The 13,938-nt window shown below is 53.9% G+C and overlaps 1 protein-coding gene across 1 annotated transcript; it reads right to left on the minus strand.

Moving 5' to 3' along the window:
- Positions 1-650: 650 nt before the first annotated feature.
- Positions 651-13,631, minus strand: TGME49_277940 (hypothetical protein). Its single transcript, XM_018781785.1, has 11 exons — positions 9,921-13,631; positions 6,895-9,529; positions 6,241-6,462; positions 5,926-6,020; positions 5,484-5,583; positions 5,209-5,277; positions 3,672-4,862; positions 2,696-3,367; positions 2,409-2,566; positions 1,835-1,926; positions 651-1,622 (listed from the first exon to the last, which is right to left on the minus strand). Exons 1-11 carry the CDS (start codon positions 13,346-13,348, stop codon positions 1,501-1,503), a joined length of 8,784 nt encoding a protein of 2,927 aa, XP_018635150.1. The 5' UTR covers positions 13,349-13,631; the 3' UTR covers positions 651-1,500.
- Positions 13,632-13,938: the final 307 nt, after the last annotated feature.

Here is a 13,938-nt window from a genome sequence, read left to right on the forward strand (position 1 = left end):
CGCTCATGTGGAGAAAAGCCGAGATATTCAAAGGTAGAGAGAGGATACACGAGGAATAAACAAAAGTGCCTCTCAGCCTAAAAGTGCCGCGGGAAATCGAGGAGAAACCTCTGCCTTTGTAAACCGCTTGTTGTGAGCCTCAGAGGAGAACTGCGATTTCGGTGAAAAGACGTCTGTTTCTACACAAGCAAAAGAAGGACAGTTCAACGAACGAGTCCGTCAGGCCTATCGAATCGCGTTTCGGACCGAGAAAAGCGCGCGCGGGGGGGGGAGTGTATCCACGCAGCAGAGTCTTTGGCGGAGGAGAGCCGAGAGAGTCTCCGTTGCCTCCACTCAAAGTTTGAGTTCGGAGTCAAAAGTGCCAGGCAGGAAGGGAGAGAAAGCCAGCAGCGAGAAAGATCGCAAGCAGAGAGAGAGAGCTAGAGACAAGAGAGGTCGAGAGAAAGGAGCGAGAAGGAAAGAAGGAGGAGAAAGGAAAGAAGGCGAGAAGCCACGGGAGTCCGCAAAAGAAGAGAGGAAAGACCCAACCTGAGAAAGAAATCCGAGGAAGAAATGCGTTTTACGCAGAGAGGAAGACAAGAGCCTTTAGGTCGAGGAAGACCGACAAATGTCTTGCCGGCATTTCTCGAACAAAGGAACACCATTTTATGGCGCGAGAGGTGCATCCGAAACAACCAGAGAAGCGAGACGTCTCGACAGTTGGAACATCTCGAGCAAAAAAATGGACGTCTGTGGCCTCGCCAAATTCCAGTGCGCTGAACAATTCTCTGCATGCACAAGAATCTATTCCCCTTGATTTGAATACACAACGCGAAACGCTTTACGACACACAAACTGGGAAAGCATGACGAGAGGAGAAAACAGAGGTGCTCGCATTTCTGTACACGAGAAAACAAACGGCCCTTTTAGTCAGAGAGCACGGAAAACTGAAAAGAAAAAAACCTAAACTGAAGCCGAGACTACGCCGTTTCGGTCTCTCAGCCAGAACAATAGAAACCTGTCTTTCAAGAGAGACAGGGAACATCAGATTTTTTTCTCGCGTTGACATGGACTTGCAAACCGCAAAAAGTGCGTCTTCTCTCGAACCGACACACGAAAAATCCTTCGTTTTTACCAGGATGTTGCTTCCTTCAGATGCAAGTCGCTTTTCTTTCCATACAGACATCGCACAGATCACAGATCTTCCCTTTTATGATGCATGCTGGTCTCGAAAGAACGAAATATAGACAGAAACACGCGTAGGAGACTGGAGGAAAAGCCGCAACGTTCTGTGAAGACGCAAGAAAACATTCAACCATTGCGGGTAGAATTCAACGACCTCCAGGCTTCAACTGCCTCCCTCTCTCCCGCTTCGTTCTTCTCCTTTTTGCGTTTCTTCTTTCTTCTCCACCTCTCTTCTTTTTCTCCACATTCTCCGGTCTCCTGACCGTTGTAGGTCTGCCTGCGACACAGTTGCGACGTTTCGGTTCTCTCGCTTCGTTGCTCGGCTGTCTCCACATCTCATTTTGCTTTCAAGAGACTTCTTTTCTCTCCGCGAAGCTCCTCCAGAACGCGTTTCTTCTGAAAGAGAGAAGAGATCGACGTGGACGAGGCGGCCAGCCACAGCGTTCTGTCATAACCGCCTGGGCGATAAAACAGCGAGCATGAGAAAAGGAGCAGAATTTGGAAAGCACAAAACCGCGACGTCTTCTCTCCCCTGTACTTGCTCTCCGTCTCACCCCACAAGAAATGCATCTACAGCATGCACTCGGAGTCACTCGACTGTTTCTTTTCTCGACTTCTTCTGCCTCTCCTGTCACTTTGCTGCTTTCTTCTTTGCAGATTCTCTCCTCACATTCGATTGCAGAGTGGAGAATCCACTGAAGAAAAACCTCGTCCCTGAAGGCGGCTGCTTCGCCCACAGACGAGAGGCTACCACCTGCTGTCCTGAAAAAATAAAAAAAACCAAAAAAACTCTGCAGCTTCGGCACACACAGACACACACACACCTGCGTCGCCTACTTCCGCCGACAAATCCCCGCAAATCAGGAAACTGGGAGAGCCTTGGTCTTCTTGGGCGTTGGGCTGCAGGAGTCACGGCGACGAACACACCCGAGGAAGGGAGAGCAGACGAAAGAAGAGGCAGAGAAAAGTCTGGAGAAAACCACGGAGAAAGGAAAGGCCCCATGCCCCGCGTCTGCGCTGCTCTCCTTTTCGTCTATCCGCCAGTTCGACTGAGAAGTGAAAACCTTTTCCTGCATCTGTCTTCCTCAGCAACACCCGAGCGAAGGCGGAGCGGAGGCGCGTCCAAGGAATCAGCGGGGAAAGACTGTCGACTTTGTTTTCTCTCGAAAAGAGGCGCGACGGAGCTCCACATGACGCTCAAGTCACGAAGCCAGCACAGAATTTCTGTCAGACGGTGAACGTACCAAAGAGAGTTTAGATGGTCTTGCAGACACTGGAGAAGGTTGCGGGATGCATGTTGAAAGTCTGGAAATCGTCGATCTTCTTCATCTATGGGCTCAACAGAGACGTCCTTGACTCCAAGGATCAGGGAGCCTTGCTGCATAGCTTCGCACAAGTCAATCTGAAAAAACAGTCGGAACAAGAATAGGGTCCTGACTTTGTGAGTGCGGGAGGACGGGCGGGGAGAAGTGCAGTGTCTCTCCGCAGAAGTAGGCGTTGCGCATGAGCAGCAATAAAAAAGAACATTTACCTCGATGCACAGCCACAAAGAAGGCATTTCAGCGTCTTGCGGAGTCAGAGCCGTTCGAACTGCGAGCATATCTTCTCGTTCGTTTCGGCGCGCTCTCCCTTCTCCGGAGTCGTCCTCTTTCTGCTCGCTTCCCGGGTGCCGTGAAGAGTCACTCCTCTTCCTGCAGAGATAAGACACTTGCGTCAACGTCCGGAACCGCAAAAGAAAGAGGAGAAACTGGTCGTGGAGAAGCGCGACGCGCCCGACCGCCGTGTGCGCCTGCAGGAGCAGTGTACGTACACTCCACATGTCGGGGAAGAAGCCTGCGGGGGGTTGCCCAGACGCGCGCGCGACGCACGCAGCCTCTGAAGGATCTGAGGAGACTCCTTCGTTCGTCTTGAGCTCCTGAAGGCATCTGCGAGGAAGAGACGACTCCGCAACTCGGTGTCCGCCTTCGCGCGAGTCGTTCGCCGCATGCAGCAGAGGCGAAGTGGACGCTGCGACGGAGGACGGGAGCTCGAGGGAGGAACCGAGTGTACACACACTCGTTCGGCGACTAGCTGAGGCAGCCAGCGACGAGGAAAGCGAGTTTCTCCGTTCTGTGTGTCGCCCCTCGGCTGTATTTGAACATCCAGAGAAAGCTGCTGGGGGAATCCCATTGAGAGAAGAAGACAGGAGAGACGGCTGAAGAACCTGAGAGGAGTGCAGAAAGGACAGAGAGTCGCGGTGAGGACCGGCAAGGAAGCGCGCGAAAAAAGAGAGAAAGGAGTCGAGAGAGAAAAAAGAGAGAAAAAAAGAGAGAAAAGAGAGAGAAAAAAAGAGAGAAAAGAGAGAGAAGAGAAGTTTCACAGTGAAGAAGGGCACCCGGCGAGAGGCGCGGTGGCCTGCACGCTTTAAAAAGGAACTCGAGCATTCGAGAAGGTCAAGAACTTTTCAAGAGCGTAGAGTCTTGTCCCCTTTTTTCTCTGAGGCAAGCGAAAGAAATACTCTTTCTTACAAGAAGAAGTTCAGTCAGATCTTGCTGCGCGAGCTGCAGGGCTCTGCGGCGGAAACGGTCCATCTCGACGCGCCACCGTTCGTGTACAGACACCGCAGTTTTCTGCTCCATTCGGTTTTTCTTCGAGGACAAGCGGAACTGCGAGGCTGCGCGCATGTCGCCGGAAAAGAAGCGTCGTCGTTTTTCTGCTCGTTCTTCCTTCTCCGTTGTTCTCTGAATACTCTTCTTTTCTTTCTGGGCAGCGAGGAAGGGGAAGCGAGTGACGAGTCGAGCTTCGCAGAGTTCCGCGAATCTCTTCTTCTGTCTCTCTGCTCTCGCGACCCCGTTCTCCTTCTCCTTGTTCTCTCTGTTGCTCCTTCTGAGACTAGGAGGCAGCGCATGCGATGAGGAAGAGGAGACCGCGCGACGAGACTCGCCTTCTTTCTCGTTGCTCCCTGCCCTCGAGCTCTCTCGAGCCGCGTGGGCCCCGTTTTGGGTCCCGATACGTCGAGTCTCCTCGCTTTTTTTCTCCGTTCTTCTCATCCGGAGAGAATCGCCCATTTTCTGCAAACGCAGAATGCCGCTCTCGCCCTGTTCGCATGCACTCCCGAAAGAGGCGCTCTTCCCTTCCTCGCCAAGTCTGCCGACAACGAGAGAAGACAGCGTCTCCTCTCTCTCTTCGTCTTCGTACGCACAGGCGGCCGAGTCGACTCTCCCGTCCACTCCGCAGAGTCCTGCAGCTGGCGGACGCCACAGGATACAAACCTTCGTCGGCGGCGGCCATGCGAGCGAAGAAGAAGCGTGGAGCAGTGGGGAAGCGACAGAGGGGTTCCTGGAGCAAACAGGGAGAGGCAACGGCATTGTGGCAGAACGAGCAACATCTGCGGCTTTGGTGAAGCTGCGGGAGTTGGCGGCAAGGCCTGCGACGCCGTCGATCTCGACGCCGGAAGGGCATACGGTGTCGGAGGCGCGTTCTCCCTCTGTCTCGAAGGCTTTTTCTCTTTCGAAGACTGCGGACGAGAGAGGAAACCAGTGCTGGCTGGTATCTCCAGAAAGGTACACTGTGCGCGACGAAGAAAGGAGAGGCAACGCGCTCTTGGGCCAGGACAGAGACACGAGGAGACCCCGAGAGTTGAAGTGGAGAATCTCCATGCTGCTCATCTGCTCGAAGGCCGCGACGATGCCCTGCTGGCGACGAATCTCCGCCAAAAGCTGAAAAAACAAACACACAAATCCTTTCCGTGGAAAAAAGGTCCATCCCTCCGCCTCCCTCATCTGGTGCCACCCACCCACCAAACAAACATATATATATATATATATATATGTATATATATATATATATATATGTATATATATATATGTATATGTATATGTATATGTACATATAAATATATATTTTTTGTGTGCATGCACAGGTACACGCGTAGCTCGATGTGGATATGGATATACAGGCCATAGCTCGATCTTGCAACGAGTACAGTGAGAAAGGCGCTTCGAACGGAAGAACGAAGAGGAGAACCAGATGACAAAAGCAGAGACTTCGGTTCTCAAAGCTAACCTGAAGATCCTCATTCGAGGAAGAAAAGTGGAGAAGTTCCTCGACTCGCCTCTCAGTTTCTCGCTCGGTCTACGGAGGCACACCGCCGGAAAAACAAAGGATGGCGAAACCGCATGCATGTCTTCTTTTGCTGCTTCGGTATGGAGACGAAGAGGGAAAAGAGCCAAGACACAGCGAGGGAGCAGGTGCAGCGGATTGTGGCGCGAAACGGTGAAAAAGCAGAAAAATGAAAAACAAGTAAGCAGCGGACAGCGAAGTGAAAGAGGAATTCTCACCTGCTGAAGTTGGCTAATGAGAGAGTTCACTTCTTCGCCTCTGTCTCGCAGTCGCTGCACTTTCTCTTGCAGTGTCCTCTCGCTCTCCTCCACTGTCAAACTGCATGCACAGAAACAAAGAAGAAGAGACGCTTCACGGAAGAAAGGTGAGGAGCTCCCCAGAGACGAGCACAGACAAGTGAAGAGATGCCGGGCGGAAGAGCGAAGGGGAGATGGAGCGTCTTCTTCGGGGGGAACCACAAACGAGAGTGAAAAAAGCGATACAGAAAGACCAGACAAGCTCGGGCTCGCTTCAGCGGGAGGCCTGCCTGCAACGGAAGAGAGACGGACAGCCGAGACGAAGAAGGAGAACTAGAGACACCCTGCCAGGATGTTGGAAGACGAAGAGAAAAAGAATCCAGCAGTCTTCTGGGCAGCAACAAAGACTGGCCATTCCTCTTACGAGATCTCGGAGCCCCACGGTTCGCTCGCCAGGCGATGGACTTCTTCCTCCGTCGGCGGCCGTGGTGCCACTGCGTCCACGAACGTCTGCGACGCCTGGACGCAGAAGAAGCAGAGTTCGGAGGAGGAACTCGAGCGACAAAGGAGAGAAGCGAAGAACGCCATCCGCCACAAAGAGAAACAAAGACGACCGGAGAAAGAAGAAGAAAAGGAGGAGCAAACATGCCATTCAGGTCCCCACCCGTAGCCGCTTCTTGCAGGAAAGGTCCTTCTACCGGCAGTCTACAAGACCGGCCTCTCTCCTTTCTTCTCTCACCTCGCAGAGACGCGAGGCCTCCTCAAGAAGATTCTCTTCTGCTTCGTAGACACGCGCGAGAGTGGCGACGCACAATTTCTTCCACTCTGCGCTCGTCTTCGTCGCGTCTTTCTCCGTCTCTCCTTGCAGGAGAGATTCTCGAGACCAAGACGAAGCTAGCTGGCGGACAGCCGACAGCCAAGAGGCACTGGAGGCGGTCGTGGAGAAAGGAATTTCTTCCAGCTGAAGAAAAAAAAACTCTGCACCGTTGCATCTGTTTCGAGTGCTGTGTGCGTCTCAGAAGACGCTCAGACCAAAGTTTCCCGAGATCAAGCTGATGCTTCGTTCGCGGAGCTACATCAAACTCCCTCCTCTTCAAACAGACTGGAAATGAATCACGGAAGAGACAACTCGCAGAACAAACTGTTTAAACGAATTCCATCTTCCGTGTATCTAACTCCATACATACTTTCGGACAAATCATCAGATATCTATATATATATATATATATGTATATATGTATATGTATATGTATATATATGTATATATATATATATATGTGTAGGCATATGGATTGGAAGAGGTGGCTCTATGCGTGAGAAATTGGAGGAGACGTGTGTGTCTCTTTCTGCGTTTGTGGAGTTGAACTGTGTGAAGTTTTCGCGATATTTTTACCATTTCTTCTTGCAAAAACGACGTGCCTCCGCCTTCTGTCTCGATAAACTGTGAGAAAGTCAGGAGCTTCTCCTCCTTTGTCTTCGACGCTGTCTCTGTGAAAGAGCTCTCGAAAGAAATGCGTTTCTCCATCGTTTCTTCTTCGAAATTCTTCTCCACGGAAAAACAGGCGACTCTCTGCGTTGAACCTTCCTCGAAGTCGGCTTCCTTCCTTTCTGTCGCTTCGCGCCGTTCCTGTGCCTGTGGACTGCACTCTCTGTCGCCTCCAGCGTCCTCTCTTCCAGCATCGTTTCCTGAGGCTGCTTCACTGATTCCTCTCTCGACTTCTTCCTCGCCGGTCGCCGTCGAGCATCGTGTCGCCAGCTCTCTTTCCGGAAAAGCGAGAGGAGAAGAAACTTCTGATGACAGTCTGCTGTCGAGACACTGCGTGGGCGAAAGACCCCGTTGCAGATCTTCGCCGCTTCTCTCCTCCTCGCCTTCCGACAGAGAGGGCCGCTCTTCGTAGACGGCTACCTCTTCCACGTTCAAGTGGGCATCGGAAGCATTTTCTTGTCGATTTTCTTCCTCCTTCGCGTGCAGTTCGTCCTCCACGGCAATGTCAGCTCCTGAGAAAAACGAAGAAGACTCGCCTTCACCCTCTCCTCCAGGCTCTCGCTCAACATTGGCCCCAGACGTCTCCTCTGCCTCTTCTGCTTGACCTTCCTCTGTCTCCGTTTCCTTCGTCTCCTCTCCTTTCTTCTCTGTCTCTTTTGCCTTCTCCTCTGCTTCCCTTCCAGTCTCCTCTGCTTCCTCTGCAGTTTCCTCATTTGCCTGTCTTGATCTCAAGTGCGTTGCTTCGCCGCCTTCTCCGTCGAAACAGAAACCGTTTCGTTCCTCCTTCTCTTCTTCGCTCTCGGGATGTTGTACGTCTTTCTCTTCCTCCTCTTCCTGCTCCGTTTCCTGCATCCGGTTCGGCGCCTGGCCTTCCGTAGCTTCCTCCTCCCGGGACTCAGTTTGCTTCTCACCGCAGAGCAGCAAACGAGATCGAACTGAGGACAAGTAGTCTCCAAGAGAGGAGAGCGTCCCCAGACGCCGCGAGCCGTCTTCCGCGGCGAAAAGGAGACGGGGAGACAAAGGATCGTCGCCGTTCAGAGGGTCGAGAGCCGCGAACGGAGACAGGGGTGACGAGAGAGAAGAAGAAACAGAGGAAGTCGAAGACGCCGCTCGCGCAACGGAGGCACCCGAAAGAGAAGGAAGACACGCAGACCCGCGACTAGCAGGCAACGGAGAAGAAGGAAGCGGAGACACAGGCAGAGGAGAAGACGCTAAAGGCGAACAAGAAGCGCGTACGCGAGAAGAAAAAGACGGTAGGGGAGAAGAAGGTGAAGGTAGGGGAGAAGAAGATGAAGGTAGGGGAGAAGAAGATGAAGGTAGGGGAGAAGAAGATGAAGGTAGGGGAGAAGAAGATGAAGGTAGGGGAGAAGAAGATGAAGGTAGGGGAGAAGAAGGTGAAGGTACGGGAGAAGAAGATGAAGGTAGGGGAGAAGAAGGTGAAGGTAGGGGAGAAGAAGGTGAAGGTACGGGAGAAGAAGAGGCTAAAGGAGAAGAAGAGGGTCGGGGGAAAGAGGAAGAAGGAAACGAAGGAAGAAGAGCAGAGGGAGACTGCGTGAGAGTCTGAGGGGGAGTTTCTCGATGAACACAGAGAGAGGGAGATGCAGGACCCAATGACGCAGAGGAAGCTACGTCAACAGAGACGGGAGGACGCCGAGAACTCGCGTCGTCTACCACAGAAAAAAGAGGCGTAGCCGCAACCGCAGCCGTTTCTGCAGAACGAGGTGCGACTTGCAGAGGACCCGCAGAAGACGTTGGTTGAGCAGAGAAAGGCGACGAATCCGATAGCAGCAGTGAAGGCGAGGAAGGAAGGAGAACCGGAGGTGAGGGCCGAAAGAGAGAAGGAGACGGCCCTCTGTCTGGCTGCTGAGGTTTCTCCGGCACAGTCAGAAGATCTGGAGAGACAGAGAGGACCTGAACGGAGCCCGATAGAGAAGAAAGAAGAGACGTCGGAGAACGATGTCGAGTCTCTGGCCCTGCCTCGTCGAGCGTCGGGAGAACAAAAACGGGAACTCGACGTTGGGACAACGCGGTTGGCGAGACTTCCGCATGCATATCTGAAGCGGATTCCCTTGTCTTCTCAGGTGTCTGTACACCCTTGTCGACTCTCTTTGAAATCGTGTTGTTTTCTCCCTCTTGCACAAGCGTCTCTGTCTCTGTGTCTCCGAGAAAAGGTATCTCGCTCTCCTCGTTTCCCTCTGGTGCAGCTTCCGCCCTCGGCTTCTCCACTTCACACGAGACCGGCGAGAGAAGAGGGAGAGGAGAAGGAAAAGAGAGCGAAGAGAGAGCAGAGGGAGGCCCCGAAGGTGCAGGGAGATTCACTGCGCCTGCCGCACGGTCGCACCGCGCCGCTTTCTTGAGCTCCTCGAAGGGAGAGGGCCGAGGCGGTCCAATCAGCGAAGAAGAGAGACAAGAAGCAGAAACAGCGGGGGGACAGGCAGAAGAAGAAACGGAGGCAGAGGAAGGAGAAGTTCCGAGCTCGCATCCCTGGTCAGAGAGGGGGGTCGAGTGATCAGGGAGCACCGGGCTTCTGTAGCTGCTGGGACTGAAGGGACAAAGAGGCAGCGCGCAACGAAGGAGATCGGTGGAAGCGGCAAGACCGAGAAGCGAGAACGGACCTTGAAATCGGAGACAACGCAGGAGAGCGGAACGAAGGTAGAGTGCGAAGATCGAGAGAAGAAAGAGCACAGACTGGCGCGCGTGTACAAGAGAAAAGAAGGACAGTCAATCTGAAGACGAAAGGACGGACGAGAAAGTTCAGCAGGTCGACAGGGAAGGGATCATTATCTCCGACAGAGAAAGCGCGACATGACAGCGTACTGAAACTGCCAAGGGGCAGTGCCGGAAGAGAACGAAACGACCGTCAGAGAGACAGCTGTCAACTGTCCCAAACGCAAACGCAGACGAACTTTCCACTCCCCTTCCATTCACCGTACCTGTCTACAAAGACGGCGACGGACGCAGAACCGAACTCGACTCTCTTCTTTTTTGGAGTCCCCTCCGCCTTTGGGCTTCCGTCTCCTGGACAGACTTCTTCCTCTGGACGCCCTCGTTGATTTTCAGAGACCCCAGGGCCATCTGGCGTGAGATCCGCAGCTGAAGAGGAGACTGGAACAGCATTCGACGGAGACGACGAAAAGGAAGACAACTCTTTCTTGACGCTGGTCTGACGCGACACGGGACTCGCGAACTCCTCCAGAGGCGTTTTTCGACCCTCGGCCGTCTCCTGTTTCGAGAAAGGAGAAGAAGTCGCGCATGCGCCGCAGCCGGGGGAAGAAGAGAGGGCATCGCCTCCAAAAGAGAGAGAGAATTTCCTTTTTTTTCCTGCACAACGGACTGTTTCCTCGTCTCGAGAAGGTACGGGCGACAGCGACGAAGGCGCAGCCGTCGAAGTCTTTCGAGAAGGGAGAGGCAGCGAGGGAGACGGAGAAGAAGGACTCAGTCCAAACCACGACTCACGTCGGGTGTCTTCTGGAGCGCTCGCTCGTCTTCCCTTCTCGCCCATCTCTCCCCTTTGTTTGCCTCCGTCGCTTCCGCTTTGTTTTCTCTCCCTTTCTCGCTCGCCGGTACCCTCATTTCGCATCTCCCCTCCCTGCTCTGAATCTCTCAGACTCTCTTCTGCCTCGCCTGCGTCTCCGCGACCGTTCCCTTCCGCATGCGCTTTCACAGTCGTTCCGAGAAAGCATCGTTTGCTTGTTCGGCTGTCTCTGCTGCCAGATTCGGACGGAGAGTGCAGTGTCCATACACCCGAGGCTGCGCCTGCCTGACGAAGAAAGAGGCGTCGCCTTCGAGGTGTAAATGGAGACCGGTTTTTGAGGGTGTTCAGCGCGGTCGTTTCGTCCAGCGAGCTGTCCAACACGTCATACCATTCGTCTTCTCCCTTCTTTTCACCCGGGTGTTCTTCAGAGACATTGTTTTTCTCTTCTGCCAGCGCTTGAATTCGAGCCTCTTCCCCCCGATCTGCGGTCGATTCGAAGTCCTGTTCCGTCGTGCTTTCTCCCTTTGCTCTCCCTTCGAAGTCTGTCGCGAAGTCCCTCGTGATGTGATGAGCGTTCACAGACTGCTCACCTTCTCTCTCTTCGCTTCGCTCTTTTCTTTGGCACCCTTCCCCTCCCTCTTTGTAGTGTCTCTCCTCTGCTGTGTTCTCTGTATTTCCCTCCTCCGCGTTGGCTTCTTCTGCTTTGTTATCCTCGGGTTTTCCTTCATCGGCTCTGCTCTCCTCTGCAGTTCCTTCTTTTGTCTTTCTTGTCTCTGTCTCGGCTTCCTGCCCGACATGCGCCTCTCTAAGCTGTTGCGAAGAACGCATGTTTTTCAGGAGCCAGACATCTTTGCGACTTTCAACAGTCGAAAGCTCGCCGTTCCTCTCTTCGCTCTCCATACGCGTTTCCACCTGAACGTAGAGGAGCGAAACTTCTCTCGTCTCTTCTCCCGCGTCCCCTGGATCTCTCGCTTCTGACTGCTGGCTCGTTTTTTCTTCGATTTGCTCTGAGGCCTCTCCAGGGGTGTCGAGTTCCGAGTCGGGTGACGAGACAGGTTGCGTACGAAGGCTCACACTTGAGCTTCCTTCTTCAGAACGACCCGCAAAAGGAGAAAAGTCGCGAACGTTTCCCTGTTTTTCTTGCAAGTCCCGAAATGCCGCAGAGAGACTCCCCGGGCGATAGTGGTAGCCTTGACGAAGGACTTCCCTCCTGTTCTCTCCGTCTTCTGTGTGTTCGTCTGCTGTCTCTCCGGCGTTCCCCAGAGAGGAAGGGATGTTGCGAGGCTCCTCGGCACCTGTACCGGCCAAGGTAGACTGAATACTCGAAAAACCCCCGAGAGGACTACGACGATTGGGAGGCGAAGAGGAACGAGACGACTGAGGGGAAGAAGAACGGGGAAAAGATACAGGCGAACGCAGGAGAGGAGAGCTGCACGCTGAGTACGAGCTTCCGTCAGCAGACCGGCTCTGAGAAGCGTTTTCCCCCAAGAATGACTGGAGGGACTCGCAGAACTCTTCTCCTTTCCTCTCTTCATGCCGAACGGCAAGTGTGCTAGCGACAACCTCGTTGCCCTCGAAAGACTCGGAAGAGATCGTCTCGCGGTGATCGGCTCTGCAGCTCCCCAGAGACCGCCTCGGCGTCACCTGGTCTGCATGCGAGACTCGAGAAAAGAAGGCACCTGTGTGTTCGCGAAGGAGCGAGACTGGCTCGGGGACAGATGAGTTTTTCGCGGGAGACTTTACATGATGCCTAAGAAGAGATCCTGGCGCATTCGATGCTGCTGAGACCGTCGACAGCCGGCGCAGATTCCCAGAGAAACAAGGAGACAAAGCCAAGGGGCAGACAACGGGCGACGCAGCTGTCTCCCCTCGGAGGTCTGCGTCTCTGTTATCTCCTCGTCGAGGTGTAGGGACACCGAAGAAACGAGAGGGGGAGGCGAAGTCTTCGTCTTTGGGCCTAGTCTCGTCTCCAGGTTTTCCACTGCCTGAAGAAAACTGAGGAGCTCCTAGGATGGCCGGCAACACCGAAAACGACTGACCTGCGACGCGAGCATTTCCGTCCTCAACGTTTTCCTTTTCATCGTCTTGCCCCCTATCTCCGGTACACGCTTCCTCTTCGCATGCAGTGGTAACTCTCGTTGTCGCAGGTTTTCCGCCCATCTCCGTGGGAGGCTTTTCTTCTACCGCGCCGTCATGGCTTCGCGATCCCCTGGATTCGCTTTCGTCTTCTTTCTGAGCAGACAAAGCTGCGTCAGCATCCCTAGTCGCCTCTGCGTTGCTGCCTCGCTTTGCCTTCGCTGGGGCCTGCAGATTCACAATGGCAGGAGGCGGCAAAGGAGGCGGCTCTAGCGAGGGATAAAGCCGACTTGGTTTCCTAGAGGTCTCAGTCGTCAACTCGGAAGACACAGAGGGAAAGGCGCGAGGTGGAGAGGCCTCCTTTGGCAGCGAGGAATTGGTTGCAAGACCCGACGAGACTTCCGTCGTCCATTTCGCTGCGTGGAGGAGGGAGGCGCTCGGTAATAGAGAAGCGGCAGAGGCGAAAGAAAGCGGTCCAATTGAATGGCCGTCGGCATGTGAATGTGGAGAAGATAGGGGGAAATGAAGTTCTGAATAGGCGGGAGAGGTGGGCGAGGAGCGACGCTGGCCTGTGCTGCCCCGGTTGGCGTAGTCGCAAGACACAGACGAGACGTCGCTGCCGTTGCAGAGCGAGAGCCGCGGAACAATAGGGGCTTCCAGATACGCAGACGCAGACGCGCAATCAGAAGGCGAAAGGGGAGTTTTCTCCGCGGGAGAAAACCGACGGGAGACCGACGGCGACAGAGAAGTGTGAGACCGACCGGGTGATGCCTGCCGCTGGCCGACGGCCGGCGACCGTCGTCGGTCCATTGCGACTACCGAAAAGAGCGGGGAAAGCGGTGCGCAAAACTGCGGAGAACTCTTTGACGAAGCGTAAAAGGGATACGCAGAGAGAAGCGAGAAAAAAGGAACTACCACCTGGGAATCGCAGTGCTCCGGAATCGCTGCTGTGCCGGGAAAAGCAGCCGGGTGTTCCCAGCAACTGCAGTCGCCAGGTGTACATTTACGAGGGAAACCTGGCTTGGGTGAATGAACAGGAGCAGCGAAACAGGAGGAAATGTCGATGCTAAAGGGTTAGAAGGCCGAGGAAGCCTCAAAGAAAGACAAGAGTCATGGCAAATTTCACCAGCGTACACTGATCATTTTTTACCGTCTGCATGTACACACAGAAGGGGAGATGGTGGATGGAGGGTGGGGTCTTGTCGTCTGGCGTCAGACATGCCGTCGGGGTGGGTAGTCTTCTGGAGCGCAGCCATGGCTTGCAACGGATAAGAATGCTTTTTGTGAAAGCGTACGGGTTTCGTTTTACGCTTACCAACTTGCATATCGCCATAGCGTTGGAAGACAGTCTCTTAGTCCTCGTCTATCCCGGACTTAAAGTCCAGCAATACACAACGGGA

This window comes from Toxoplasma gondii, chromosome XII (genome assembly GCF_000006565.2).
Source record: "Toxoplasma gondii ME49 chromosome XII, whole genome shotgun sequence".
Taxonomy (NCBI): domain Eukaryota; phylum Apicomplexa; class Conoidasida; order Eucoccidiorida; family Sarcocystidae; genus Toxoplasma; species Toxoplasma gondii.